Source organism: Phascolarctos cinereus, unplaced genomic scaffold (genome assembly GCF_003287225.1).
Source record: "Phascolarctos cinereus isolate Bilbo 61053 unplaced genomic scaffold, phaCin_HiC Scaffold_3;HRSCAF=262, whole genome shotgun sequence".
Lineage (NCBI taxonomy): Eukaryota > Metazoa > Chordata > Mammalia > Diprotodontia > Phascolarctidae > Phascolarctos > Phascolarctos cinereus.
Window position 1 is genome coordinate 192,815,657 of NW_027555736.1, and position 24,554 is coordinate 192,840,210.

A 24,554-nucleotide genomic window follows, 5' to 3' on the forward strand; every position below is an offset into this window, starting at 1 on the left:
AGATATCTTGTTTGCATATAATTCTTTGCATGTTGTGTTCCCCATTAGACTGTGTGCTCCGTGAGAAGATTTTCTGAAGCCTTTCTTTGTAACCCCGGAACTTAGCACAGTGCCTGATACATAGTATGTGCTTTATTTAACAAATGTTTGTTGATTCTTCCCTTCCTTTTTGAGTATTCCTAAACATTTATATCAGACACATCCAATATTGTGACTCTTTTATAAAGCTTTCATTAACTAGTACTGAGGGAAGGTTAAAAGACCTGACAGAAAACCACTTCTATACTGTGTGACTTTAGGCAAATCACTTTCCCTTTCTGGGTCTTGGCTTCCTCATCTATAAAATGAAGAGGGTGGACAAAATGATCTCTTAAGTCTCTCTCTCTGTCATCTAGACTGACATTGGGAGAATGTCCATGGAGGTATTTACTACATCATTAAACTTTGCATACCCTAGCACACCACTAGTAACAGCTTTTCCCCCTATGAAAAGTGATGGAAGTGTGTATTCCATTCATCCTGTAGTATGCTTGAGGGGTCATTGCTGCTACATGATACTCAATTCAATTAAAAAAAAATTTACTGAAGGCTGCCGTGTTGCTGGTGTTGGACCAGAAATTGGTTTAACTCCTCCTTGTACTTTGTACAAGACAGGTATAAGCATTCTAGGCAAATGATTAATGAATATATTCATGCAGGGTGCTATCTTAGTGCTTTAAATTAAAAAAAATTAATACTCTAATCATTTCTGCAAAGCCATTTGTTTATTTGGTGAGTTTAAAATTCCTCATCAGATTTCTTGTATTGCTTTGGGATTCCCTATATTCTTTGTAATGAAAAACCAAAACTTTTTGACAATGTTTCTAAACATCCCCCACCAATAATTGGAAGAGCAGGATCTCATGAAACTGCTTTTACAATGTGGGCTGTAAAAATTTGATCAAACTTAATTTTGTTTGTTAAATCCCCAAATTTTGGGAAAAATACAAATAACCTCATATTACAGGTTCATTTGTATTTTAGCTTTTAGTGAACTGAAGTTTCTTTTCTTTTTCCTGTTTTTTTTTCCTGCTCTTGATTTGTAAAGAAAACTGGACTTGCAAGAATGGGTAGTAATGTGCCAACAGACATAATAATCAACAGAAGAGAAAATTGTATATAGAAGGGTACTCTTCACTCATTTTCAAACCTCTGTAATTCTCTCTACCCAGGGAAAGTGTAGAGAACTGAGGAAAACTGGAACAAAAGAGACAAAAAGTATGAGGATGGTGAACCAAAAAACGAGGACAAGGGAAGACACAATGGGAGGATAGGAGTCACTTCAAACACAAATCTTTCAAATGCTAATTTTAAATACAACATCCTTTAACCTTTTCTTTAATTATTTAAATTATTAAAGCTCACAATTAATCTCCTTAAGTAAAATAATGTTAAAAGTGACCAGATGTGAGGGTTATAAAAAACTATGACTAGTGTAAAATTTATTATTAAAAATGAGGGGGTGGGAGGAAGTTTCAAAGTCACATTTCAACCTTCTCCTGACATTACAACTATGAAATATGACTTCTCTTTTTCACATCCTGAACTAGCTGAGCTGCAGATATGGAAGCGCTCTCTCTCTCTCTCTCTCTCTCTCTCTCTCTCTCTCTCTCTCTCTCTCTCTCTCCTCATACACACACAGTTATTTGAAGTCAAGGCTGATTTTCTCTACCATGTTTATGAAAATTCCAGCCAGCTATCACTGATTAGACACACATGTACACATACACACATATATACATGCAATTTATACACATATAAATTCTATATAATATATAAATTATATATAAAACTCATTGGATATGCATAATTACGTATGAGACTCATAAGATTATATAATTATAAATGTATGAGACTCATATATATGATATATATGCATACATATACACACACACATACACACACATATATGTAAAGACTCCATATATTCTGTTCTTTTTGGGGGGAGGGAGTTTTCATGGTCCATGTGATATTTATATGCAGAAATATACAAATACACATTTGTGGAAAAATTCATTGGAGAATGAAAATTAGTGGTTGGAGGCTATCCATTGATCATGATGATTTATAGTAACCATATTGTACCATGTATATTTCAGGACAAGAACTCCCCTTCCCTGACCTTAGAAATCATTATTCATGCCCAACCCAATTCAGAGTACCCTGACTCCTAAAGAATGGCATTACAGAACTTTCATTTTTCAGTTAATAATCAAATTTTTCTGTCTGTAATGTTAGGTAAGATCAAGACCTTTGAGATTCCATCTTTTATAGCATAGGGATTTAACTATTGCTTTGAGAAAGACTGGCATAATGCTGTTATTGCTGGGATAATTCAAGGTTAATTAATATGTTATTGAATAAGCCTTAGCTTTGAACTCTTGATAATACGCAATATTTCTTTCACTGAAAGCAGTACAAGCCACTGAAGAGGGCTATGGGTGTTTATGATTTATCCAAGATGAAAATGATTTCTGTATGTACTTTAATTAGACCAGAAACTACCATCATTATTAACAATTATGTACTTAATTACTAACGAAATGCTCACAATTGAGGTCTTCTCTTATCCCCAAGGTAGTTCCTGCTGCTTTGGGGCAGGAGAAGTTGGCTTGTTACACTTTTGGGTATTTAAAGGGATAATACTCTTGTAATAAAGGTAGTAAAGCCCAGCCTGCCAAGGCTTAAAACATAAAAATGTGTTCAGGGCTGAAACTTGTCATATGTGGAGGAATTTTTGCAGATATTTACATACACATGATTTAAGTGTCTTGGGATTACCAGTGTATCTAGTCCAAGAAATCTGCCCTTGTCCAAATGCAACTCTAATGAAAGGTATTTAAAATTAAAAGCCTCCAATACTTAACAAAAAAAATAGAAAAAATATATTATTCCTTCTGCAAACTGTATTAGTCCACAGACCCCAACTTTAGGTGACTGAATGAGATAATATTGGGTATAAATAGAAAACACAAGCAGAATTTCATGCAAAGGGTGGTAAATGTTTGGAATAAATTTTCAAAGAAAAGCAATCGAACTAAGGGGTTCAAAGGGGCCTCAAGATCTGTTTCTAGAGAAATAAGGGGCAGTGGTTTGGTGAAAGAAAATTGTGAGATTGAGATCAACCTAAAAAAAATGGTTAGGATGGCTGACTTTTTGTTTGCTTCCTGTTCTTATGTAAATTAGCCTAAGCAGCAAGACTACTGCTCTGTATTTAACTTACCCCATTGTGCCTTATTAGTGATAGAGTTTTACAGAAGTGCCTGGTTTAGAATGTATGAGCTACACAAATGCCTAAAAGAGATGTGGAGTATCAGCTATTGCTTGGAAATGTCCTTGTGTCAAAGAGCTAAGATTGGTTGCCTGACAAAACTCAAAGAATTTCTCTACAAGTGAATTTCATATAGGGTGGCACTCCATAGGGACTTTTCTAGGCAACTCCCCCTGGCATTAATAAGATCCATGAAGTCAAATTCTCCTAGGTTTGGCTACTTTTAGTTTCTCTCCTTCAAAACAAACCAAAAAAAACATTTTCAACTATCACTATCCTGAATCTGACAAAACACAGGAAGCCCCCAATGTGACTCAAACTGGCAACATTTCCCTAGGGCTGCCCATGTTCAAATTTGGAAGATTTCATAGCATAGACCAAGGACTGGTTAGAGAATCAATCCAAGTCTTCCGTGGTTTTTTCTTCAGAAGTAATTTCAAACATACACTGTATATTCCCTTTCATCCCAGCAAGAAAAGAATGAGTAACGAAAGCAAAATACCAGAGTCAGAATTCCACTGACAGTTTAGAGGGTGGAATATGGATGAGAAGAATGGTGGTGATAAGGGCTAACCTTCAACAAATTTTTAAAGTAGAAAAATTCTGCATTTAAGATCTAGATGACCTGAGTTAGAACTTGCTACGCAACATTGACTTAATAGAATGTATACACTTCTTGAGGGCAGGGACAATTTTGCTTTTGGCTTATGTAACCTCAGTGCCTAGTATATAGTGCCTGGAATACAGTAGGCACTTAATAAATGCTTGCCGCTTGTTTGCTTAATCTCTCTGTGCCTCAGTTGCCTCATCTATAAAATAAGAAAGTTGTTTTTAGGTGACCTAAGGTCCCAAGCAGATCTAAATACACATCATCCTTGGATACTGTTTGTCTTTGATACTCACCTACTTGTACAAGCATTCTGCCACCACTTTTCTTGTTCCTAGCAATGCTATAATCTATACCCACCCACCCCTTTTTTCCAGCTAGGTATTAAGGACTGAAAAACATTCAAATGTAACTGTACCTACAAAGGATATTTGCATTTTGCCAAAGTATTCTTAGACACCTGAAAGACCTTGGTGTTCCAAAAGAAATGAACTGTATTGTTGGAATTTTATGCAGCTGGGGAGAAGAGAGGAGAAAAGGGGAAGAGGGCGGACCATCCCAATATACCTCCTACATGGGACATCAGACTGGGCCTCTAAAGTCTCTTCTGACTCTGAGATTTCATGATTTAATGGAAATAAGATCTAATGAGCAGTCAGCTACTGAAGCTTACCATAAGGCCACGCTTGTAGTGAAAGAGTGGCAAGAAGGGAATGGTTATTTGTGCTTGTGAAAGCAATAAGATTTATCTTACCCAGCAGCCTCTAGCTATGAGTTCTAGGGGATTTTGGTTTGAAATGATAAGATCTCCATGGAGGCATCATTCTACCTCTAGCTTCTTGGCTTTTAGAAGGATGGCATGTAATCTAAATAATTTATGGAAATTGGAAGGATCATGAGAAAAATAAAAATTATAAAAAATTAAAGTAAAAAATAATTCTACATCATATTGACATGTTTGTGTTTGTGTGAATCTTTAGAGGTAGGCTACTAACATTTAACATTCATTTTAAGTAAGGTTCCTTTGCCAATGATAAAATTGGTCTTTCTTTAAAAATATATAAATATAAATAAACAAAAACACCCCATATTGCCATGATTGGGCCTGATTCCCAGGCCACTGTTCTGTTGACTGTGCCACTTAGATGCCCTACAGTCTGCATACCTTTTGGGAAAAATTTCAGTATAACAGCTAAAGATGAGTCCTATTTAGAAAGAGATGGGGCTAAATAATAGGTAAAGGGCTACTTCTATTAAATCATTGATCTGAATTACATACACATCACCAAGTAATTCAGGAGCCAGAGGTGACTGTGAACAAAACCTCCTCATTGTATGGAATTAAAATGTTTCCCTAATTTATTTTATAGACATGAGAAAGAAATCTATAAATCTCAATAGCAAAGCAGCCCAACCTTTTAACTCACCACAGGAAGAAACACTACACTCTTCATCTGCATCCAGAAGTCATATTTCAAGAAGATAAAGGCTGAAGATTTCTGTAATTCCCCCTAAAAGTTTATTAGCAAACTCTAATGACTATCCTGATTGCAATTTAAAAAAAAAAAAGGAAAAAAGAAAGAAAACGGTTCCTGAATGGGTTAGCTCATTTAAGTGCTATCTGCAATCATTTAGATTTTAACATGATGGTTATTACTTATTACCCTGAAACCAAGCAGCACAATGAGATATTGATTACTTTTAACCTTTAGATCTAAGGCTTTGAGAAAGGTCAAAGTGGTAGAGTACTCTACCTTTCCTGGCTGGTAAACTTACAGCCTTCAGGGGAATTTAAATGATTCCCATTGGCAAAAGTAGATCTGAGATTAGTTTATTCTCTGTGGCTGACAAGAAATGATGATGTATTTAAAAATAACACAGCACATTTTTAGTGAAGTGTTACATTTATATAACCAATGCCCTCAAGATGTTCTCAACAGAACAGTACTTTTCAGCCCCTTAACCCTTTCAAAAGTTTTGTCCCTGGTAACGGCTGGATAGAAATAAAATATTGGATGTAACTATAGTTTTAACTGGAATAAGCTAATCTAATTAAACTGATCTCTTCCGCAGGTTATGGGAAGGAGAACACAGTCATTGATCATAAGGGGGCCACTAATACTTATTTCATCCCTTTCCTTCTTTCTTTCCTTCTCCTTCTCTCTCTCTCTCTCTGCCTTCCTCCCTCCCTCCCCCCTCCTCCCCCCATCTCTCTCTCTCCACAGAAGCATTTGGAACTACTTCTCACATTCATCCCCACAAGCAGAACAGGACTAAGTCTCAGAATCCAGGAGAAGTAGGGGCAAGGGAAGCCTAACTGTTATGTGTTCGAGATTAATTTGCAGAACACTTGGCATTATTACTGCCAAGTCGTCAAATTGTTCCAAGTTGTTCCGGAAGGTTGTTATTAATAGTATGTTTTCTGAGGAAAGTTCTGTCTACTTTTGGAGCTGCATTTGTGTTACTAAGGAAACTCCTTTAGGCACAGTTTTCTAGGAGGACACTGCTGCTTTTGTTCGCCTGTATCCTATTCATATCATCTAAGTAAGCATTTTACATACTTTAACCTCCAGTCCCAAATGTTTCACTTTTTTTTTTGGCCTATTTATGCCCTTCTTTCCAACCCAGCAACTGCTTGCTGTGGTTTAGGCACCCTTCCCAACCTCCCATGTATAGAGATATATCTTGTCTACATCTCTCTACGTAGATTCACATGAGTGCTATTCAAAGCTCTATTTTTTTCCCCCCAACAGCTCTATTAGGGGAGGTAGTCTCCACAAGTTTTTAATAAATTAAGTTTAATTTGAATAATAATTCCATAGGTTGCAGCATTAGTCCTTCAAGTGTTAATTATCTTTTCACTCTAAAATTAATGTAGTCATTTCCTACTGACTCTTCTCCCCCATTTATTGAAGTGCTGAGGAAAACATGTCATTGAGTTCCGAGCCAGCCCTGCTGTTGTGATTAAGCGCGGTCACATGGCCCATCTCTGCCAAAAGGAGAGCCCTGAAAAAAGGTGACAAAGACAGTGATTTCCTGTCAGCAAAGAGTACGACAGGGCTGTCTAGAAGTGATGCAAATGAGGCAAACTTTAACACGGTTTGTTTGATCCACTGTGGGCCATAGCGGGCTGAGCCAGAGAGAGCCATAATGCAGCAGCCGTTGCATTAGCAGCAGCAACAGCAGCATAAACCCAGAAGGGGGGGGAAAGCCCCCAGCACCTTCCTGAGGACAGGAGCTCACCAGCAAGAGCCCCAAACTGCTGCTCAGTTTCATCCTTCCTCTCTCCCTGCCTTCCTCCCCCTGCCCCATGCACCCCTCTACATATACACCTTCCATCCTTCAACTCTCACTAACTTTTTTTGGCCACGTGAATCCCTCAATGTACATTAACAAAAAATTTCTTCAATGGGGGTAGAGGGCTTTTCAACCTAAACAATGTTACATAAACTGCTCAAAAGCCTTATCTTTAGAGCCACCTTCTTTTTCTTCTTATAAACCGAATTTATGGATCTTATATCACTTTTATTTTCCAATATACCCCTCTTCCTTTCTCTCCAAGAGACTAATCCTTTTAACAAAGAATAAGAGGAGGAAAAAAGTTCATCAAAATTGACCAATGCATCATATATCTGACATCATATCCAGCACTCCATACCCCTAGGACCCCATTTTGGTGAGCCACTTTCTAAAGCATTCCAGTGCCCAGCTCCCTCCTGGTTAATGAGATAAATATGTAAGTGAATCAATCAATCAATCTATCAGTAATAGATAGAAAAACATTTAGGTAATAAACCACCACTTTAAGATTAAATGTATATATAATGGATACTTTAAATAACTTTGAAACTTTACTAAAATAAAACCACCAACCACTACCACCTTAGCAAAAATCTGGAAGTGGTAATGGAGAGCCTAGTATTTTCATTCCTCTTACTTTTTTTAAAAAATAAAAAGATGACTAGTTAATGTTATTTGCAATGTCATAATGATTTTAACAAGCACATCCTAATTTTAATGGGGTTCTAATCTAACATACAATTAAATTTTACAATTAATCTACTGGGGAAACATATGGAATTATCATTAACTTCCTATGTGTAATACTTCCATTTTTATTTTCCCAGCTTCAATAAATATGGATTTGTTTCAGTCTGAATGCTCAGGATACAAATGTAAAAAGCCATACCCAAATTCCAGCATAAGGGCAATTTAAATTCTTTGACATGTATTTGACATCCTAGGTACCATCTGTGCAAAAGAGGTTGCAAGTGAGCTAATGGGCTTCTTGGATTTTAAGCTTAGCTACTATGACCTATACTAAAATCAGACTTAATCTTATTGGAGAATTAGGGGGAGGTAGGCCAAGGCAAGAATCTTGGAGTTCAACCAGCAAGATTTCAGCTACATCTGAAATTGGTTAGATCAATCTAGTTCAGGATAAAATGGGCCACATTTATTTCAAGGAGGTGGAAATCATGAATTGATAAAATATAAGGACAATCAGATTTATCTGCTTTCTGTGATCAGTTCATAAGTATCATATCATTTTGGTACCAAATAGTTATAAAATTACAAAATGAAGATTCAACTGTACCTCATTTTTCTTCCTTGACTCCATGTCTCCCCTTCACTATATACATCATATACATATACATATATGTATATGTATATATATACACATTATTCTTTTACCCCTCTTTTTAAACCACTAGCGCTGTTTGAAAAAAAAATACTCATCTATGTTTTTATTTAACATGTACCTAATTTCATCAGTTCCCCCTTTAATGTTCCTTTCCAAAGCACCATTTCTATTTAAATAAGTCAGCCCTTCTCAGACTAAATGCACACTAGCCCTCTTTCCACAGTGTAGAAACACCTGAATTCAGCATCTTGCTAGCAAGAATAATTAAAATAGAAAGAAGCCAGAAGATATACTTCTCCCAGATGCCAGAGTGGCTCCTTCATGATTTGCCCTGCTCTATCTTGCTGCAGCATTCCCCAACAGATCCAAATTTTCAAAACTGGTAATTATGACTCTTGCCCTACTTTATACTTTTTCTTGGCACTTTTTTATCTCTTCATTCTTCTATTCTCCCATTTTTCATTCTCTGTGAAGCCCAGTTTTCACATAAAAAGACCCACTATTTTCCTTCAATCCAGATGTCTTGCTTCTTTCTGTCTTATGGTCATTTCTCTGTCAAAAGCTTTCTTATACCCAATTTGTTCTCCTATTTTCCATTGTATCCTTCACCGCATTCCTTTCCATTTCAACTTTTAGCCAACAAAAGGTACCTGTTGGTGAGAGATGGCCTAAAGTTTTCCATTTGATCCTCTAGAAACCAATTTGCAAGTCAGATTCTTTTTTTTTTTTCAGGCTTACACAGAAGTAACAATCCACCTAGAAACTTTGGGCTCCCAAGTTGCCCAAAGTATGCATCCCTGTTCTTTGTCGTATAAAACAAATGTCTCTCTAGTCTCTGTGACATAAGGGAAATAATTATATATTAAGGGCCAATCTCATGGTGAATGCACATAGTTGAAATCTCTAGATTTGGGCAACCAGGTGGACACTTTGGGAAGAGAGAAGGTACTCTAGCCAGGTGTGCCTCATTACTATAGGGCTTGCACTATAAGATGATGACTGTTGTTCAGTTGTGTCCAACTCTTTGTGACCCAATTTGGAGTTTTGTTGGCAAAAATATTGGAGTGGTTTGCCAATACTTCTCCAGTTCATTTTACAGATGAGGAAACTGAGGCAAACAAGGTTAAGGGACTTGCCCAGGCTCACACAGTTAAGTGTGAGTTAAATGTCTGAAGCCAAATTAGAACTCAGGAAAATGAATCTTCCTGACTGCAGGCCCAGCACTCTATCCACTGTGCCACTAAGCTGCTCACTGTATATGAAGACCTTCTCTTTTTACTCCCTGTTTTTGGGAAAGCCCTAAGCATAAGCCATAAAGCTAATTAGTAAAATATAATAAGTGTAATTCTCCCCAGGTTGCCACCCCAAAGGATACTTAAAGAGCTGAAGAATGTGAGAACAGTGAATCTGAACCAGGCTGGGCCCCAGCCCTCAGTACTAAACTTGCCCTAGACCACATGCGTGGGGGTCCAGATTTGAGAAGAGCTCCCCATGAAGAGAGAATGGGGTAGAGTAACTATCGGTGAGTGCTGTATCCTCTGTGGACTCAGCAATGATTCTTCAAGTTTAGTCTTAGATGGTCTTGGTACCTACTAGGAAAGTATTTTACTTAAATTACCTTATTTGAGGCTTTCAGTGACCCTAGGAATGAGGTAATATGGATACTATTATTCTTATTTTAAGGATGAGGAAACTGAGGCTCTGAAAAGTTAAATGAATTATCCATGATTATACAAATAGCAAATGCCAGAGGTTGGATTGAAAACCAGGTTTTCCAACACTCCAGTTGCCACGTTGGACTCATCCATACTGTCTCACCTACATAGAACAAGACAATTTGCCATTTCCTTTATGTAGACCTCCTCCACAGGCCCCTCGAAATTAAATATGTGATTGTTGGGAAGTAAGGACTTCTGACAGTTTAGAGGGTTGAACTAAAATGGGCTATACAGAATCACAGCATCTAAGAACAGGAAGTGATCCCAAATAATAATACATTTTTATATAGTACTTCAAAGTTTCAAAGAGCTCTAATAATAAATTGTCAATGCAGGTAGCCTGTGGAGTATTACGCAGGAATGTAAGCTCTTTTAGGAAAAGGAATATTTCATTTTTGTCTTTTTATCCCCAAACTTTTCCACAGTGTCCCAGTGTGGGGAACTTGTGGCCTCCAGGCTACCTGTGGCCCCCTAGGTCCTCAAGTGCGACCCTTTGACCGAATCCAAACTTCACAGAACAAATCCCCTTAATAAAAAGATTTGTTCTGTAAAACTTGGACTGTCAGAAGGCTGAATCCAAGACCTAGAAGGCCACAGGTGGTCTCAAGGCCAAAGGTTCCCCACCACTGGTAGTAGGAAATTAAAAAAGTTTGAAGTTAATGGAATTGAATGAAAAGCCCAACTTACAGATGAGGAATTACAGAAGCTAATTGTCTAAGGTTGAGATATTGACACCAAAAATAATGCTCTCCACAACCTCTCAGTATGACCTTCTTGACAATCATGTAATCCAGATTCCTCATTTTACCAGTGGGGGGAAGAAAACAGCCTAGAAAAGTTAGAGATCATAGAGCTATTTCTGTAAATGCAATGGTTTACTCAGCTTGGTAATACCCTGACAATACTCTCTATTGTTCAGTGGGTAGCTGTGGAGTTAACACCCCCAAGATTAGGACATTCTGATTAAGGAATCCCTCAGACTCTGGTCTCACATGGTCTTCAAGAATTGCTTGGACAGTAGTTATGGTTACAAAGAAGCACTGTCTCCTGTGTAACCTTACTTGGTGAAGAAAAGTTAACATTAAAATCTGGCTTTCCAGGCATGGGCGGATGGGCACATGCCATGGGCACGCAGGAAAAAAGCAGTACCAGCAAGAAAAAGCTAGGCAAGAATTATGCTGGCCAAAGTTATTTCAAGTCAATTGATCTTTAAAAATTTAAGGGATGGATGGGGGAGTTTTGAGCTTCCTTGAACCCAAGAATAATGCTACCTCTGATCTGCAGAGAAATGAAAAATTGGAGTTTTTCCTTTGCAAGTGAGTTTTAAATATTTCTCCATTAATAGTTAATGTGCACGCAGACCTGCAGAGTGACAGCTCCCTGTGATTACGAATTCTGGCTTTGTAACTCTAGTCCAAATAGGAGTTGAACTTTGAAAACCACAGCAGTTACTTTTGACAAATTAAATTTTCCTGGGGAGAAAAGGGGTGCAAGTATGTGAGCATTTATGTTTGTTGAGGTGGGTATAGGGGAGGAGTGAATGGAGAGAGAGCTTGGGAGTGTTTCTCAGATGAGAAGAAGGGTTAAAAAAATGAAACAAGAAAGCTATGACAATACTGTCAACAGTTATTAGAAGATGGCAACAATAAGTTGGTTCATCTTTAGAGGTAGATATTGAGGCAGGATTGAGAAGGGAGTGAAGGAAAGAGGATTGCAATGCAGATTTTTGCAGAAGATACCCCACTTGAAAAATAGAAAATTTCTAACACAAATGAGATTGTTTTTAGGACTTTATAGCAAAAAAAAAATCTAGTGTAAATAATTTAAATATTAATGAATCAAAAAATGCTATTAATAAGAAACTAGTCTATGAAATCTTACTCTATTTTTCAGTTTAGAACTTCAACTTTTGTACTATTGTTTTAATGGAAACTTTCTCCTTCTTAATCTGATATTTAGAAATGTGTAATTGCAATGCACAGGAGAGATTAGTGGACCTGGAATCATGGAGACCTGAGTTCAAATTCAGCCTTCAGACAGTTGCTATCTGTATGATCCTGGGTAAGTCACTTAATCTCTCTCTATGAGTGTCCTCATCTGTAAAATGGGAATAGTAAATAACACCTACCTCACAGGGTTGTTATGAGGATTAAATTAGATAGTGCTTGTCAAGCTCTATGCTAACAAAAATGTTATATAATTGTTGTTGTAATATCCAACTTACCATTCAGTGTTTTAGGTGACCTGATGAATGAAACAAAATTATCAGCATGGAGACCAGCTGAATGGACTGGGCTGGTTTTATTCTTGGTCAACGTAAGAAGGAAAAGGACATTTGATTTTGTAGCAGCCACCAGAAAAGGGAATACACAATGAAAAGGGTGCAAGGGGGCAATATTTAATGAGCAAAGGCCTAGGGCTCAACTGTATGGTTTTTTGTCCCTCTTAATGACTCTGTCTACTAGGTTTCCGCCCCCCCCCAGATTTTCTCTAATATAGCGTTTCTCCAGTGTTTGAATGGAGACCTGTGCTGGTTTTAGCATTGGCTAAATCGGAAATCAGGCACTGATTGCTGTGCCAAGTGATGGAGCAGAAAGCAGCAGATAAAATGTGCAGAATCAATCAATAAACATGAACGAGCACCTCCCACGTGCCAGGTACTATGTTAAGCACTGTAAGAATAATAGTTCACATTTTTATTGTATACAGAGGGAGGCAGCTAGTATAAAAGTACAAAATCCCACATTTGGAGACGAGGCTCCAATCCTCTGTTGCTATGGTTCAGACATTTCAGTCATGTCTGACTCTTCTGGGATCCCATTTGGGATTTTCTGGGCAAAGATACTGGAGTGGTTTGCCATTTCCTTCTCCAGCTTATTTTACAGATGAAGAAACTGAGGCAGACAGGGTTAAGTGACTTCTCCAGGGTCACACAGCTAGTAAGTATCTGAGGCCAGATTTGAACTCATGAAGATAAATCTCCCTGACTCTAGGCCTGATGATCTACCCACTGTGCCACCTATCTGCTTCATCTAATCTTTACTGAGCCATTTAATAACTGCAATTTTGGAAAAATTACCTTACTTGTCTGAAATTACCTTACCTTGGCTTTCTCATGGATCAGATTGGACAAGATATTCTCTAAGGTTCTGTCCAATGCAGAAGTTCTTTGATTCCAACTGAGTGTGAAGAACCCCTTGGGGGCAGGGGTTGTTTTGTACTTCTCTTTATATCTCTAGGACTTAACACAGAGTCTGACACATAGTGGGAACTGAATAAATGCTTGTTGAGTTGAATTCAGTTTGAAATAGCACACTTCAAGGTTTACCAAGTGCTGTTCTCTCAAGGAACCTGTGAAGTAGTAATTCATAAACTATCACCTCCATCTTACAGGTGAGAAGACTGGGGCTCATCAAGGTTAAATGACTTGCCCAAGGTCTCACAGCTAATGCATGACTGAGTCCCAGTTTGAATCCAGGCATTCTGATTCATATGCTGAAGCTATTTCTGTCACATGTAATGGAGAACTGTTGAAGGGCTAGGAGAAAGGAGTTAGCAAAAGATACCTTTGGAGTAGGAAATTTGGAGGGTCAATGGCTATGTGCTACAATGGTAGAAGTTCACATCTGGAACTTTATCACCACTCAGTAGATGTTCCTAGTTAAAAAAAAATTCATTCAAACCCTTATATTCGTGATAAAAGGGTGTGATTCTATTTTATTATGAAAAGAATTATGTTATAGTAGCAACAGCATTGGAACTGCAATCAGGAAACTTGGTTTTGTGTCCCTATTCCATCACTCACTCCTTGAGGCTACATTTCCTCATGGAAACATGGAAGTAAAAATTCTTGCCTTATCCCTTCCATAGAGTTATTTTGAAGATCAAACAAGATTAAGGCACGCTCCAAACACATTGTAGACTATAGAGTTCTATTAAAAAATGCAAGGCATCGTCATTCATTCATGTGCCAGATATTTCTTTAGTGCCTCCAAATGCAATAAATATGTTCTAAGGCCACAATGCGCAAGAAACTTTGTGACATGCCAAATTATACAAGATATGGTCCCTCCTCTCCCAGAATGCCACATATGAGAATGGTCATCCACTGGATCTCCCACTAAGTAAAACTTGGTTTCAAGAATTGCAGATTCAGAGAAAGAAGGGGAAAGTGAAATATTAGTAATTATGCACATTGTTAGATAGAGTCTGAGGAAAGAATAGATGTTTGTAGCCTATGTAAAAATTCGATTAATTTCAGCAGAAACTCCTACTACTAACCATAAAGTTTCTGTCTTGTAACACAGTTTTATGTATCAATATATCTAATACAGAGATGGGTATATCTACGTGTTTATCTGCATATGTAGATATGATAAACATACACACTGATATGTTTCATCACTGTTTCATCAAAGTAGGCAAGAAATGGCTTTTGAGTACCTTTTTTTGCATTTTAGTCTTATAGATTTATCTGGTGCATCAGCAGATTAAGTAACTGGCCCAGGGGTCACAGAGCCGGTGAGTGTGAGTTACAAGACTTAAACCCTCATCCTACAGCCGCTAAGCTGCGGTGCCTCAATACATACACATAGGCGCATCCGTGTGTATAAATTCTATGTATAGTTGAGAGGCAGTATGATGTGGCGCAGGCACAGGGAACCTATGGCCTTAAGGCCACATCTGGCCTTCTAGGTCCTTAAGGGCAGCCTTTTGACTGAATCCAAATTTTTCAGAACTTGGAATTTAGATTCAGTCAAAAAGCTGCACTTAAAGACCTAGAAGGCCAAAAATTTGGATTCTGCCAAATGGCCTCACTTAAGGGGCTAGAAGACCACATGTGGCTTTAAGGTCACAGGTTCCCCAACCCTGGTATAGTGGATAGAGAGCTGGTCTCAGAGATAGGAAGACCTAGGTTCTAGTCCTGCCTTTGACATATATCCAAACTGTATAAATCAAGGTAAGTCACTCTAGAATAGTGCTGTAAATTCAAATAGAAATGGGGACCACTAATCCATACTTTTAAAACATAATGTTACATATCAGGGTTTTTTTTTCTATTTTTATTTATTTTGTTAAGTATTTCCCAATTACATTTTAATCCTGTTTCCTAGTTCTGTGACTGAGGGTCAAGTATTTGACACCTCTACTCTAGATAACCTTATAATGTTTTAAATTCCAGACAATATGCCACCTGCATTGGTATAAGGAGTTTTCTGTCTTAATAAAATCACATATCTAGACCCTATCCTTACTCCTACGTATAATTTATGCTATATGTGACTACGTTAAAGTAAAATTGTATGTCATAAATTTGTGTGTGTGTGTGTCATAGTTACATATTGACAGAGATCCCTTTTTAATCACAGAATTGAACAAGTGCAAAGAAAATGTCCAAATCACTTCCATACTACAGTGCTTTAGGATATATGAAGCAATTTTCTCACAACAACCCTGTGAGGTAGGTTAAGTGACTCAGCCAAAGTCACAGAAGATAGCAATAGACAAGGCTTCCTGCTTCCAAGTTGCCTGCTTTTCCCACCTTTATGCTGTGGTATCTCTCAAAACAAAAGCGTTTCTAGATACTTGAAGAAGGAGAGAGAACCTATAGTAGGGTGTCATTTCAAGATGAAAATGGCATTCAGTGAATAGTCCAGTAAGATGGGTGCATAGGATACAGAGACTCAGCATAAAGGAAGGCTGTAAAAGTAGATTTTTAATTTTTGGATGAGAAATTTAAGAAAAATATCCAATCAGATTCTCCACCCCTAACCCAAATTCTGGTAACTTCTACAAATCTTAAGATTGGCCAATCATGAAGACTTGGGGATCTCAGTCCTAAGGAGCACCAACAACTGATAAGCCTCATACCAAAGAATCTTACTAATTTGCAGGGTTGAGTAGATGGTTCTAAAACTCTCTGGAACTAAAGGACCCTAAGGAAATGAGTGCAGATTCAAGAAAATTGGAGGGAGGGGGAGTGACATAATGAAATCCCTTAGTTGTGTCAAGATGTCATTTTTCTGACTAGGCTCAAGGTCAGCCCCTGAGGTTCAGATTAGCTGTTTTAAGACAGGTTAGAAAGACAGGTTCATTTCATGTTTCTCCCCAGAATTCAGATACACTTGAAATGAGATTGGGTAAACAAAGCTGATCAAAGCCAGGGGCCCACAGTGCATCAACCCTTCCGCCTTACCTACTCAGTGACAAAATAGAAAAAAAAAAAGTTTGACATGGTTGTGAGGAGACTAGCATTTTTTTAAGTGATTAACACATGGCAGATAATTTGCTAAGTGTTGGGAATTCAAAGGAAAAGTGAGAAGAGTCCCTAACCTTCAGGAGCTTACATTCTAAGGGGTAGATATATTGGTAAAACAAGAAAAAACACAGAATTCTAGGTTTCTAATTTCTTTAGATCAGGAACAAACTCTAAGCTAAGAATGGTCCAGACCCTAAGGCCACAAAGGAGTTGAAGTCAGAAGTTACAGGGTCAAAGGGTTCATTATTGGGTTTAGAGCTAGACAGACTTTTAGCGACAGCAAAGCGATAGTGGAAAAGGCTCTGGATTTCGAGTTAAGCCAGGCCAAGGCTCAAATTCTGCTTCTATCACTCACTAGCTATGCATAAACATGGGAAATGATTTAATCTCTTCCAGCCTCAGTTTTCTCATTTCTAAAACAGGGATATTGGATATGAATAGGCAATTTTCAAAAAAAAGAAATGTGTCAACCAATAGCCATATGAAAAATACTCCCAATAGCTAATAATTAGAAAAATACACATTAACACAACTCTGAGAATCTATCTCCACACTTAAGATTGGCATAGGTGATAAAAAATGAAGTGATGTGGGAGAACAGGACACTAGCATATTTTTGGTGGAACTGCAAATTGGTTCGACCATTATGGAAAGCAATTTAGAAATATACCCCCCCACCCCACAGTTGCTAAGCTTTTAACTTTTTTCCTCAGTGATACCACTATTAAGGATAAAAGAGTTCAAAGAGAGAGGGAAAAGATCCCTCTGATAAAAATATGTATAGAAGCACTTAATATAACAAAGAACTGGAAACATAGTAGGTACTGACCTATTGGGAATAGCTGAACGAATTATGGCTCATGAATGCAGTGGAATATTATTGTGCCACAAGGAATGATGAAAGGAAAATATTCAGAGAAACATGGAAAGATTTGTATAAACTAATAAAGACCAAAGTGACTATAACTGGGAGAAAATGCATATGAGTACAATGATGTACCAGTTATGTGTAACCCAAGCCCTAAAGATCATTGGCATGAAACTCTCTCCTTATTGGTGGAATTAATGCCCACCATCTGTGTCAGAGGCAGAGTAAAGCTGACAAGAGAGAGAAGAGGTCTCATCAGTCTCTTTTCTCCAATCTCTTTAGAGGTTGCTGGTCTCCAGCTTAATGAGACAAGATGCTTGAAATTCCAAACTCTCTTCAGGGACATAAGGGGAGAAAAACTATGGGAAGAAGCTAGTACAAGAAGAATTGATAATCTCTATCATGTTGCTATCCCTAGCTTGCTACACTAGAGACTTGGAGGAATTTCCCCTTTGGGTGAGATCTGAGGTCCCTTGGTTGACTCGAGCTACCTCACTTCCCACAGGAAACTCTTTTACTCTGTATTGTCTGGTATATATGCTCCTATGTATAATTTCCTCTGCTTTTTGTTTCGCTATAAACTTGGATAATTGGGTTTCTTTGCAGTTTGCTATGTGTGTTCATTGTGAAACTGGATTTTGCTAAGAAGGAATTCAAGTCTTGGATATAAAGGTTAGAGTCCTCCTTTCCCCATTAAGAAAAACTCATCCGGAGATTAGGTTGAACCTTAAAATCATATCCTCTAAACTAATAATATTTAAGGGTAAAAATAGATATGATTCTATCCTGGTATTCCCTCTTTCTGAGGAAAGCAGAGCAGCTCTGGTCTCCACCTCTTGCTTCCCTTTCTGGAAGGAACCAATGTCTCCCTTGGACAAGGATGGGGAAAGGAGACACTAGATACAACTATTCTGGCCTCCTTTTGAGCCAAATGAAGACAAGCTTGTTACATATGAAAGACTTGAGAATTCTGATCAATGTGAAACTTAAGAACTCTGATCAACTTTGACTAATTATGACTTGAAAAGATTGATGATGAAGCCTGCTTCCCAGTTTTTAACAAAGAGGTGATGGACTAGATGTTCAGAATGAGACATACATTTTCAGACCCAGTCAATGTATGAATTTATTTTCTTTGTGTGTGTGTGTGTGTGTGTGTGTGTGTATGTGTGTATATATACATATATATACACACATACACACACACACACACACACACACACATATGCATTTATGAAAGGCTTTTGGGAGGAGAGTAAAGGAGATAGTGATAGTAATCCCAGAAAGGAAGACAGACAGAGAGAAAGGAAGGAAGGAAGGAAGAAGGGAGGGAGAAAAAAGAGAAAGAAAAAGAAGGAAGGAAGAAGAAAGAAAGGAGTGTTAATGTTTTTAAAATACACAAAAGAGAACAGAGGAAGTTCAGACTGGAACAGACAATCAGGGAAGTTATTTGTACTAAATTTAATTTGTGTTAAATTTAATTTTTAAAAAACTGAGTGCTATATGATCAAGATTTGAGATTTCATATACACTCCTCTTTTTCTGTTCTTCTTTTATATGTTGATGTTTTAAAATTCACAATAAAAATGTTTTAATAGAGTACTTATCTCACAGGTTTGCTACAAGGATCAAATTACAATATATGCAAAGAGCTTTTTAAAACTTAACAAGCTATCTAAAAGCCAGCTTTGATCATCCAATTTAATCCTGTCATTTTACAAATAAGGAAACTAAGACTCCAAGAAGCTAAATGATTTGTACTAGGTCAAATAGATAGTAAATAAATCACAATGGAGATTCAGACCTAAATTCTCTAATTCCAAATCCATTTATCTCTGTACATTGCAATATGCGACACCTCTAGGCAAAGAGTCACAGGCAGAAAAAAAGCTTGGAAATAGTATACTGACTCACGAGAACTCTTGGTGTTAAGGACACAAAGCAAAAGAGTGGAGATAGAAGAAAGTGCGATCTCAGGCAAACCATGTCAAGAGAAGCCATTGAGGAAAAAAAAAGGGGGGGAGGGAGAACAGCCCTTTCTTTTTAAGATTCAATATTGATTGCAACATAGATTATCTGGATTGCATTTTTTTTTAACAAGGAAAACACAACTTTTCTGAGAGTGTGGTGGACTATGTGTGTGGTAGGAAATAGGGCAAGATGACTAATTTGAGTGGCATCCAGGGTAAAATGGCCTGTCAAGTTGTGGCTAAGACCATATGGCTAAATGGCCCTTTGCAATTTTCCCCCTTCATTGGAGGTTGATTTTTAATGTTTATATCCTATAACTTATAAAAGATGTAGGAGTTAGAAATACAAAAATAATATATTCCTACTAGAGATTTAAACTGACTTATTTTTTTCCCCATATATGATCCTTGGATTTGACCTAGAAAATACTAAGTGATCTGAGCTTCATTATTTTAGGATGATATTGTTAATCTCATGGTATTATATTAGAAGATGGATTTAATAGCTTTGCTCTTGATGTTGACAAATATCCAAAAACGAAAAGACTAATGGTCAGTAAAATCCATATATTAGAGACAAAATTCTCTGGAGGCATAAGTTTGTCCATTCATTGAGCCCTAGAGACTGTTTCCACAATCTTTTAAGAAAATGATTCCCAAGAGACTCCAATTAAAGTCAACTAAACCTAGGAAAATTATAAATATTTCTGTTTTGGGAGTGGAGGTGGGATTATATTTAAGGTATTATATTTAAGAACAAGTAACGTAAAACAGCATTATGGAATAAGAAAGAAAACAACTTTTATTTGACCTTGAAAGCACTAGTTATTCTCTAAGAATTTTTTTTTAAAGTCTACAGGGTAGTTGTTTCTTGTCATTATACTGTTGCTGATTCTGTGGTTAGTTATTAATTTTATTTTTTATGATTCACAATCTGCTCTTTGAAATATGCCATATGCTCAAAGCAATTCAAGGATGACAACTGTCAGAATTACTCCAATAAAAATTGCCTAAATGAGGAAGATTTACTGCAGCCTGATATTTCTGTGGAAAGTCCCTCTTCCCTCCCCCTACAGCTTTTCAGTTACTGGGAAGCCTGCAACATGTTCTTCAGTCAAAAATCACATGGCTGTTTTGTGAAAACTTCTAAAACTCCTTGTTAAGTAGAATGGTTGATAAAATGCACGAGGCTGAGTGTGAAGTAGCAAACAGAAAAAAAAAATTACACATATGCATAGATACATGTACATACATACATGTATATGTTTATTAGACTGATGACCTGTAATCAGTATGTGAGCTCAAAATCAGTTTCCTTAAATCACGAGCACATATATTGACTCAACGTGACATTGTCTGCTTTATATATGACTAATAAAAATTAAATTGGAAGGGTCCTACATCCTGGAAACACCAAAAGAAACCAGAGGCAAATTTCTTTCTTTTCTGAAAAGACCTAAGGGGTGGTTAATATCCATTGGAATGCTCCAATCAAAACATGTTTGGTTAGATGTTACCATCCCATTTATTCTTCATTTTATTCTGGCTTATTTATTAACGCAGTTTCATTTATCGCTATTCATCTTGAAGATAAATCTTTGTCCTTCTATAGAATTATGCCAAATAGAATGTGATAAAGGGAACTTTCTTGCAATTATGATGTCGGTGCAGCCTGTCAGCACATAGGGGATGGAAATGAGGTTGGGGACAGGGAAGGGAATTCTAATAGACACCATGATACATACAACGAACGTAGCGATATCCTAAGAGAGAAAGACTTGTCAGGCTAATCAGATCTTCTATAGCAAGGTAAAGGCAGAAATGGTAGCTCTAACCTTGTAAAGATGCTGCTGCTGCTCCTCTGACATCATCAGGTCATGGCTGTCCATCACTATAGATTCCATGTCAATCAGCCAATCCCAGAGCTCCTGATATTCTGAATCAAAGTCCAAAAGTCTGTAGATAAGGAAGAAAATGTATTATGCATAAATACAGTGTAGTTGTTAAAATCTTGTATTAGAATAATGTATTCTTGAAACTCGTGATGTTCCTAGGAGATATTTGTAAGGGGGGGGAAGGGAGGGAAGCATTCTGTGTGTGGTTACACACTCTGTGTAACCACAAAATAGAAAATGAAGCCAGTGACAAAGGACCTAGATTTTTAAAATCGAATGTTATTCACACTATTCATGCCTGAGACCCAGTCGTGGCTTTTTTCTTGCAAAGCTATTACATGGGATCTCAGAGCCCTTGAAGAAAAGAACCGTCCCAGTAGCACTGGAAAACGCCCCCAGCATATCTATACTTGTCACTCTGAAAAATGGAAATTGAGTGGCTAATGGGAATCCTGGTGCCTATGGTAAGAACAACGCCCCAAACTTTCAGTTACTATTAGATTTATCATAGGTATCAAACCCTTACCAACTCAGGACTACAAACATTATATTTAACTAACTTCTTTACAATAATTGCAATACATCATCATATCCAAATTATTACTTCTACTGAAAAAAATTACTCAATCCATTTATCTGTCCTTCTGCTGTCTATCTGCCTATCTCTGCAAATATATATCCTACATTTATTTTCATGGATGAGTAGCTAGCATTTCAGCTTAACACTTTAAGATAGGCTTGAGTGAATATGGTAAGCCAGTGAGAACTAAGGCCAGATACAGTATTAGACAGGTGTTCCCTACAGACATGTAAGAAACAAAGGTAAGGACAGGAAGTCAAAACAATGAATCCTTGAATAGCCAGCAATCATTAAAATTCAAAGGAGGATCACTACAGTTTTCAACAAAATAAATCATTAGAATAAGGAGCTTAAAAGGATTAATGTGATTCTCTATTGAAAGCCTGGTTAATAAGTAAAGCAGAGATTCTTCTAAAACACCATGATTCAAGAAAGAAAGCAGAGGCTAAAAAACTGCAAATTCGTCAAAAAAAAATCATCTCTTAAAAGAAATCCTTGAGTCTTGTCAAACTGTAACTGAGAAAAAACTCATCAATAACAATGAAGCAGAAACCATAGTTATAAATGTGGATCTATCAAGTGATTACTGCATTCTCTCCATCTCCCATACCCATTAAATGATTGCTTGCCTAGAGAATTGACTTGCACCATTTAAAAAGCATCACCTTACTACATCTGACAAAAGTATTATAAGGCATGTCTGCTGATGGGAGAAGCTGGATCAAAATGGGGCAATAAAAATATCAATCGTATATTAAATTTCATGATGTTATAAGCTCTAGGTGGGGGAAGGGGAACCATTAGTACAAGTGATTTAACCAACAACCTTTGTTTGCAATGTGGTGGAATCAACAATAGTATCTCATTCCAAAAGGCTAGAAACAAGCCAACTGCAATAATGTGGACAGGTGGTGATGATCTTGGGTCCATTATTAAGTCTGGGTAGATTCATGTTATTTCACGTGCTCACAATGGAAGGAGCATGTGTTTGCTTAGAATGGCCCTCTGTCCTTGCAAGTTCAAGACTGGGATATTCATCTATGGAGATTACAGATTGTATAAGTGGTTTCATGGAAGGCATAATGTTTCTATGCAAGTATGATGTCAAAGAGGAGATAGAAGGTAGGGAGGGAGGGAGGGAGAGGGAGAAGGGGAGGGAGAGAGAGAGGGAGAGAGAGAGAGAGAGAGACAGACAGACAGAGAGAGAGAGACAGACAGACAGAGAGAGAGAGAGAGAAAGAGAGATACAGAAACAGAGATAGATGTTGAGACAGAGACAGAGACTAGAAGAAACACTCAATTTGTCTTGATTTAAGAATACAACTTAAGATATTTCTCTTTAAACTTGGGCCTCCAAAAGTTCCCTGATGAAGTTATTTTGCACATTTTCCATAAGCAGTGTAATGACCAGAAGATCACCAGATAAGGTTGATGACAGCAGGAAAATTAATAGATAAAAGTCTGTCTCTTGCCTCCCCCCCACCAATATATCATGCTTTAATTTGCTCCTTTTAGCTTTCTGCTCATTGTATCTTGTAAAGATGTGTCTGGTGAGCTTTGCCTAGGAAAGCTATTTTTCAGTATGTTTGGACATGATGAGAGATGGGTTCTTCTGCCATAATCAGGCCCTTCAATTACACCATAAAGGAGCTAACAAATTTTAGTAACTTTCTGAAAGAACAGATTTTCTTCTTTTGACAACAAAATGATCTTCTAACTCATGTTATATGAAGATCCCAACCCTTCTCCCTTGACCATCATCCAAGAGTGTGCAAATGCATCAGCAACAGATGGTTAGAAGGCAGCTCTCAAAGCATCTAGGAGCAGGAGCATCAGTTAGACATGAGATGCATTGAAGCAGTCTTCTCACTGGAACATCACAAGTCAGCGTACCTCTTACACACCTGACGGTGCAACCAGAATCGGTAATGATTCTTATGTGAAATGCCTGAACTTATCCTCCTTTCTGCTACTACAAAGTAGTTCTCAGGACTGAAATGGAGCCATATTCTTTGGTTCACCATGCTAGGGTCATGTTGCATAACTTGGTTCTTATATTTTAGATGGGGGTAGAAATCTATGCAAAGCTAATGTAGGATACATGAAATGGAATTTCTGATGAAGACAAACTTCAAATAAGTTAATGATAGATATAAGATAAACAGTCCTTTCTTCCCTATGTCCAAACCATTTTTCACTGGCTTTGAACACACTTTTGTTATATTTACTCTTTACTCTTTTAGTCAAATCCACCATCCCTTCTGCTAGTGTTCTTATCCCTAAGCTAAGAGGGGAAAAGGACATTTGTCTGCAATTAGTAGATCATAGATTTAGAGATGAAAGTGATCTTAGGGAAGTGGTTTCATAGTAGACATGTATGTCAAAGAGGAGAAAGGAGAGAGTAAGGGAGGGAGGGAGGGAAGAAAAGGAAGGAAAGAAGGGAGAGAGAGAAGAGAGAAAAAGAAAGGAGAGAGGGAGGGAGAGAGAGACAGAGACAGAAAGGAAGAGAGGGAAAGGAAGAGAGGGAGAAAGATAAAGGGGAAGAGAGTGAAGTGCTATTGTTATCCCCATTTTATAGTTGAGGAAAGTGAGGCAGAGGCTAAATGACTTGCCTTGGGTCACATAGCTGGTAGGTGTATGAGGCTGGATTTGAACTCAGGTCTTCCTTAATCCAGGTTCAGCACTCTATCCACTGCACCATA

At 37.5% G+C, this 24,554-nt stretch overlaps 1 protein-coding gene and 1 long non-coding RNA gene across 2 annotated transcripts in view; one reads left to right on the plus strand and one right to left on the minus strand.

Moving 5' to 3' along the window:
* Nucleotides 1–18,488, plus strand: part of LOC144456337 (uncharacterized) — a 204,106-nt gene extending 185,618 nt beyond the window's left edge. Inside the window, exons 5-6 of the long non-coding RNA XR_013485418.1 lie at nt 12,240–12,341; nt 17,690–18,488. This is a non-coding gene — a long non-coding RNA (uncharacterized LOC144456337). The remainder of the gene's footprint in view (nt 1–12,239; nt 12,342–17,689) is intronic.
* AKAP6 (A-kinase anchoring protein 6) overlaps nt 1–24,554 on the minus strand; it is a 496,473-nt gene that overhangs the window by 136,115 nt on the left and 335,804 nt on the right. Inside the window, 1 exon segment of the mRNA XM_078151395.1 lies at nt 21,213–21,333. Within this exon segment, the coding sequence (XP_078007521.1) occupies nt 21,213–21,333 (121 nt within the window).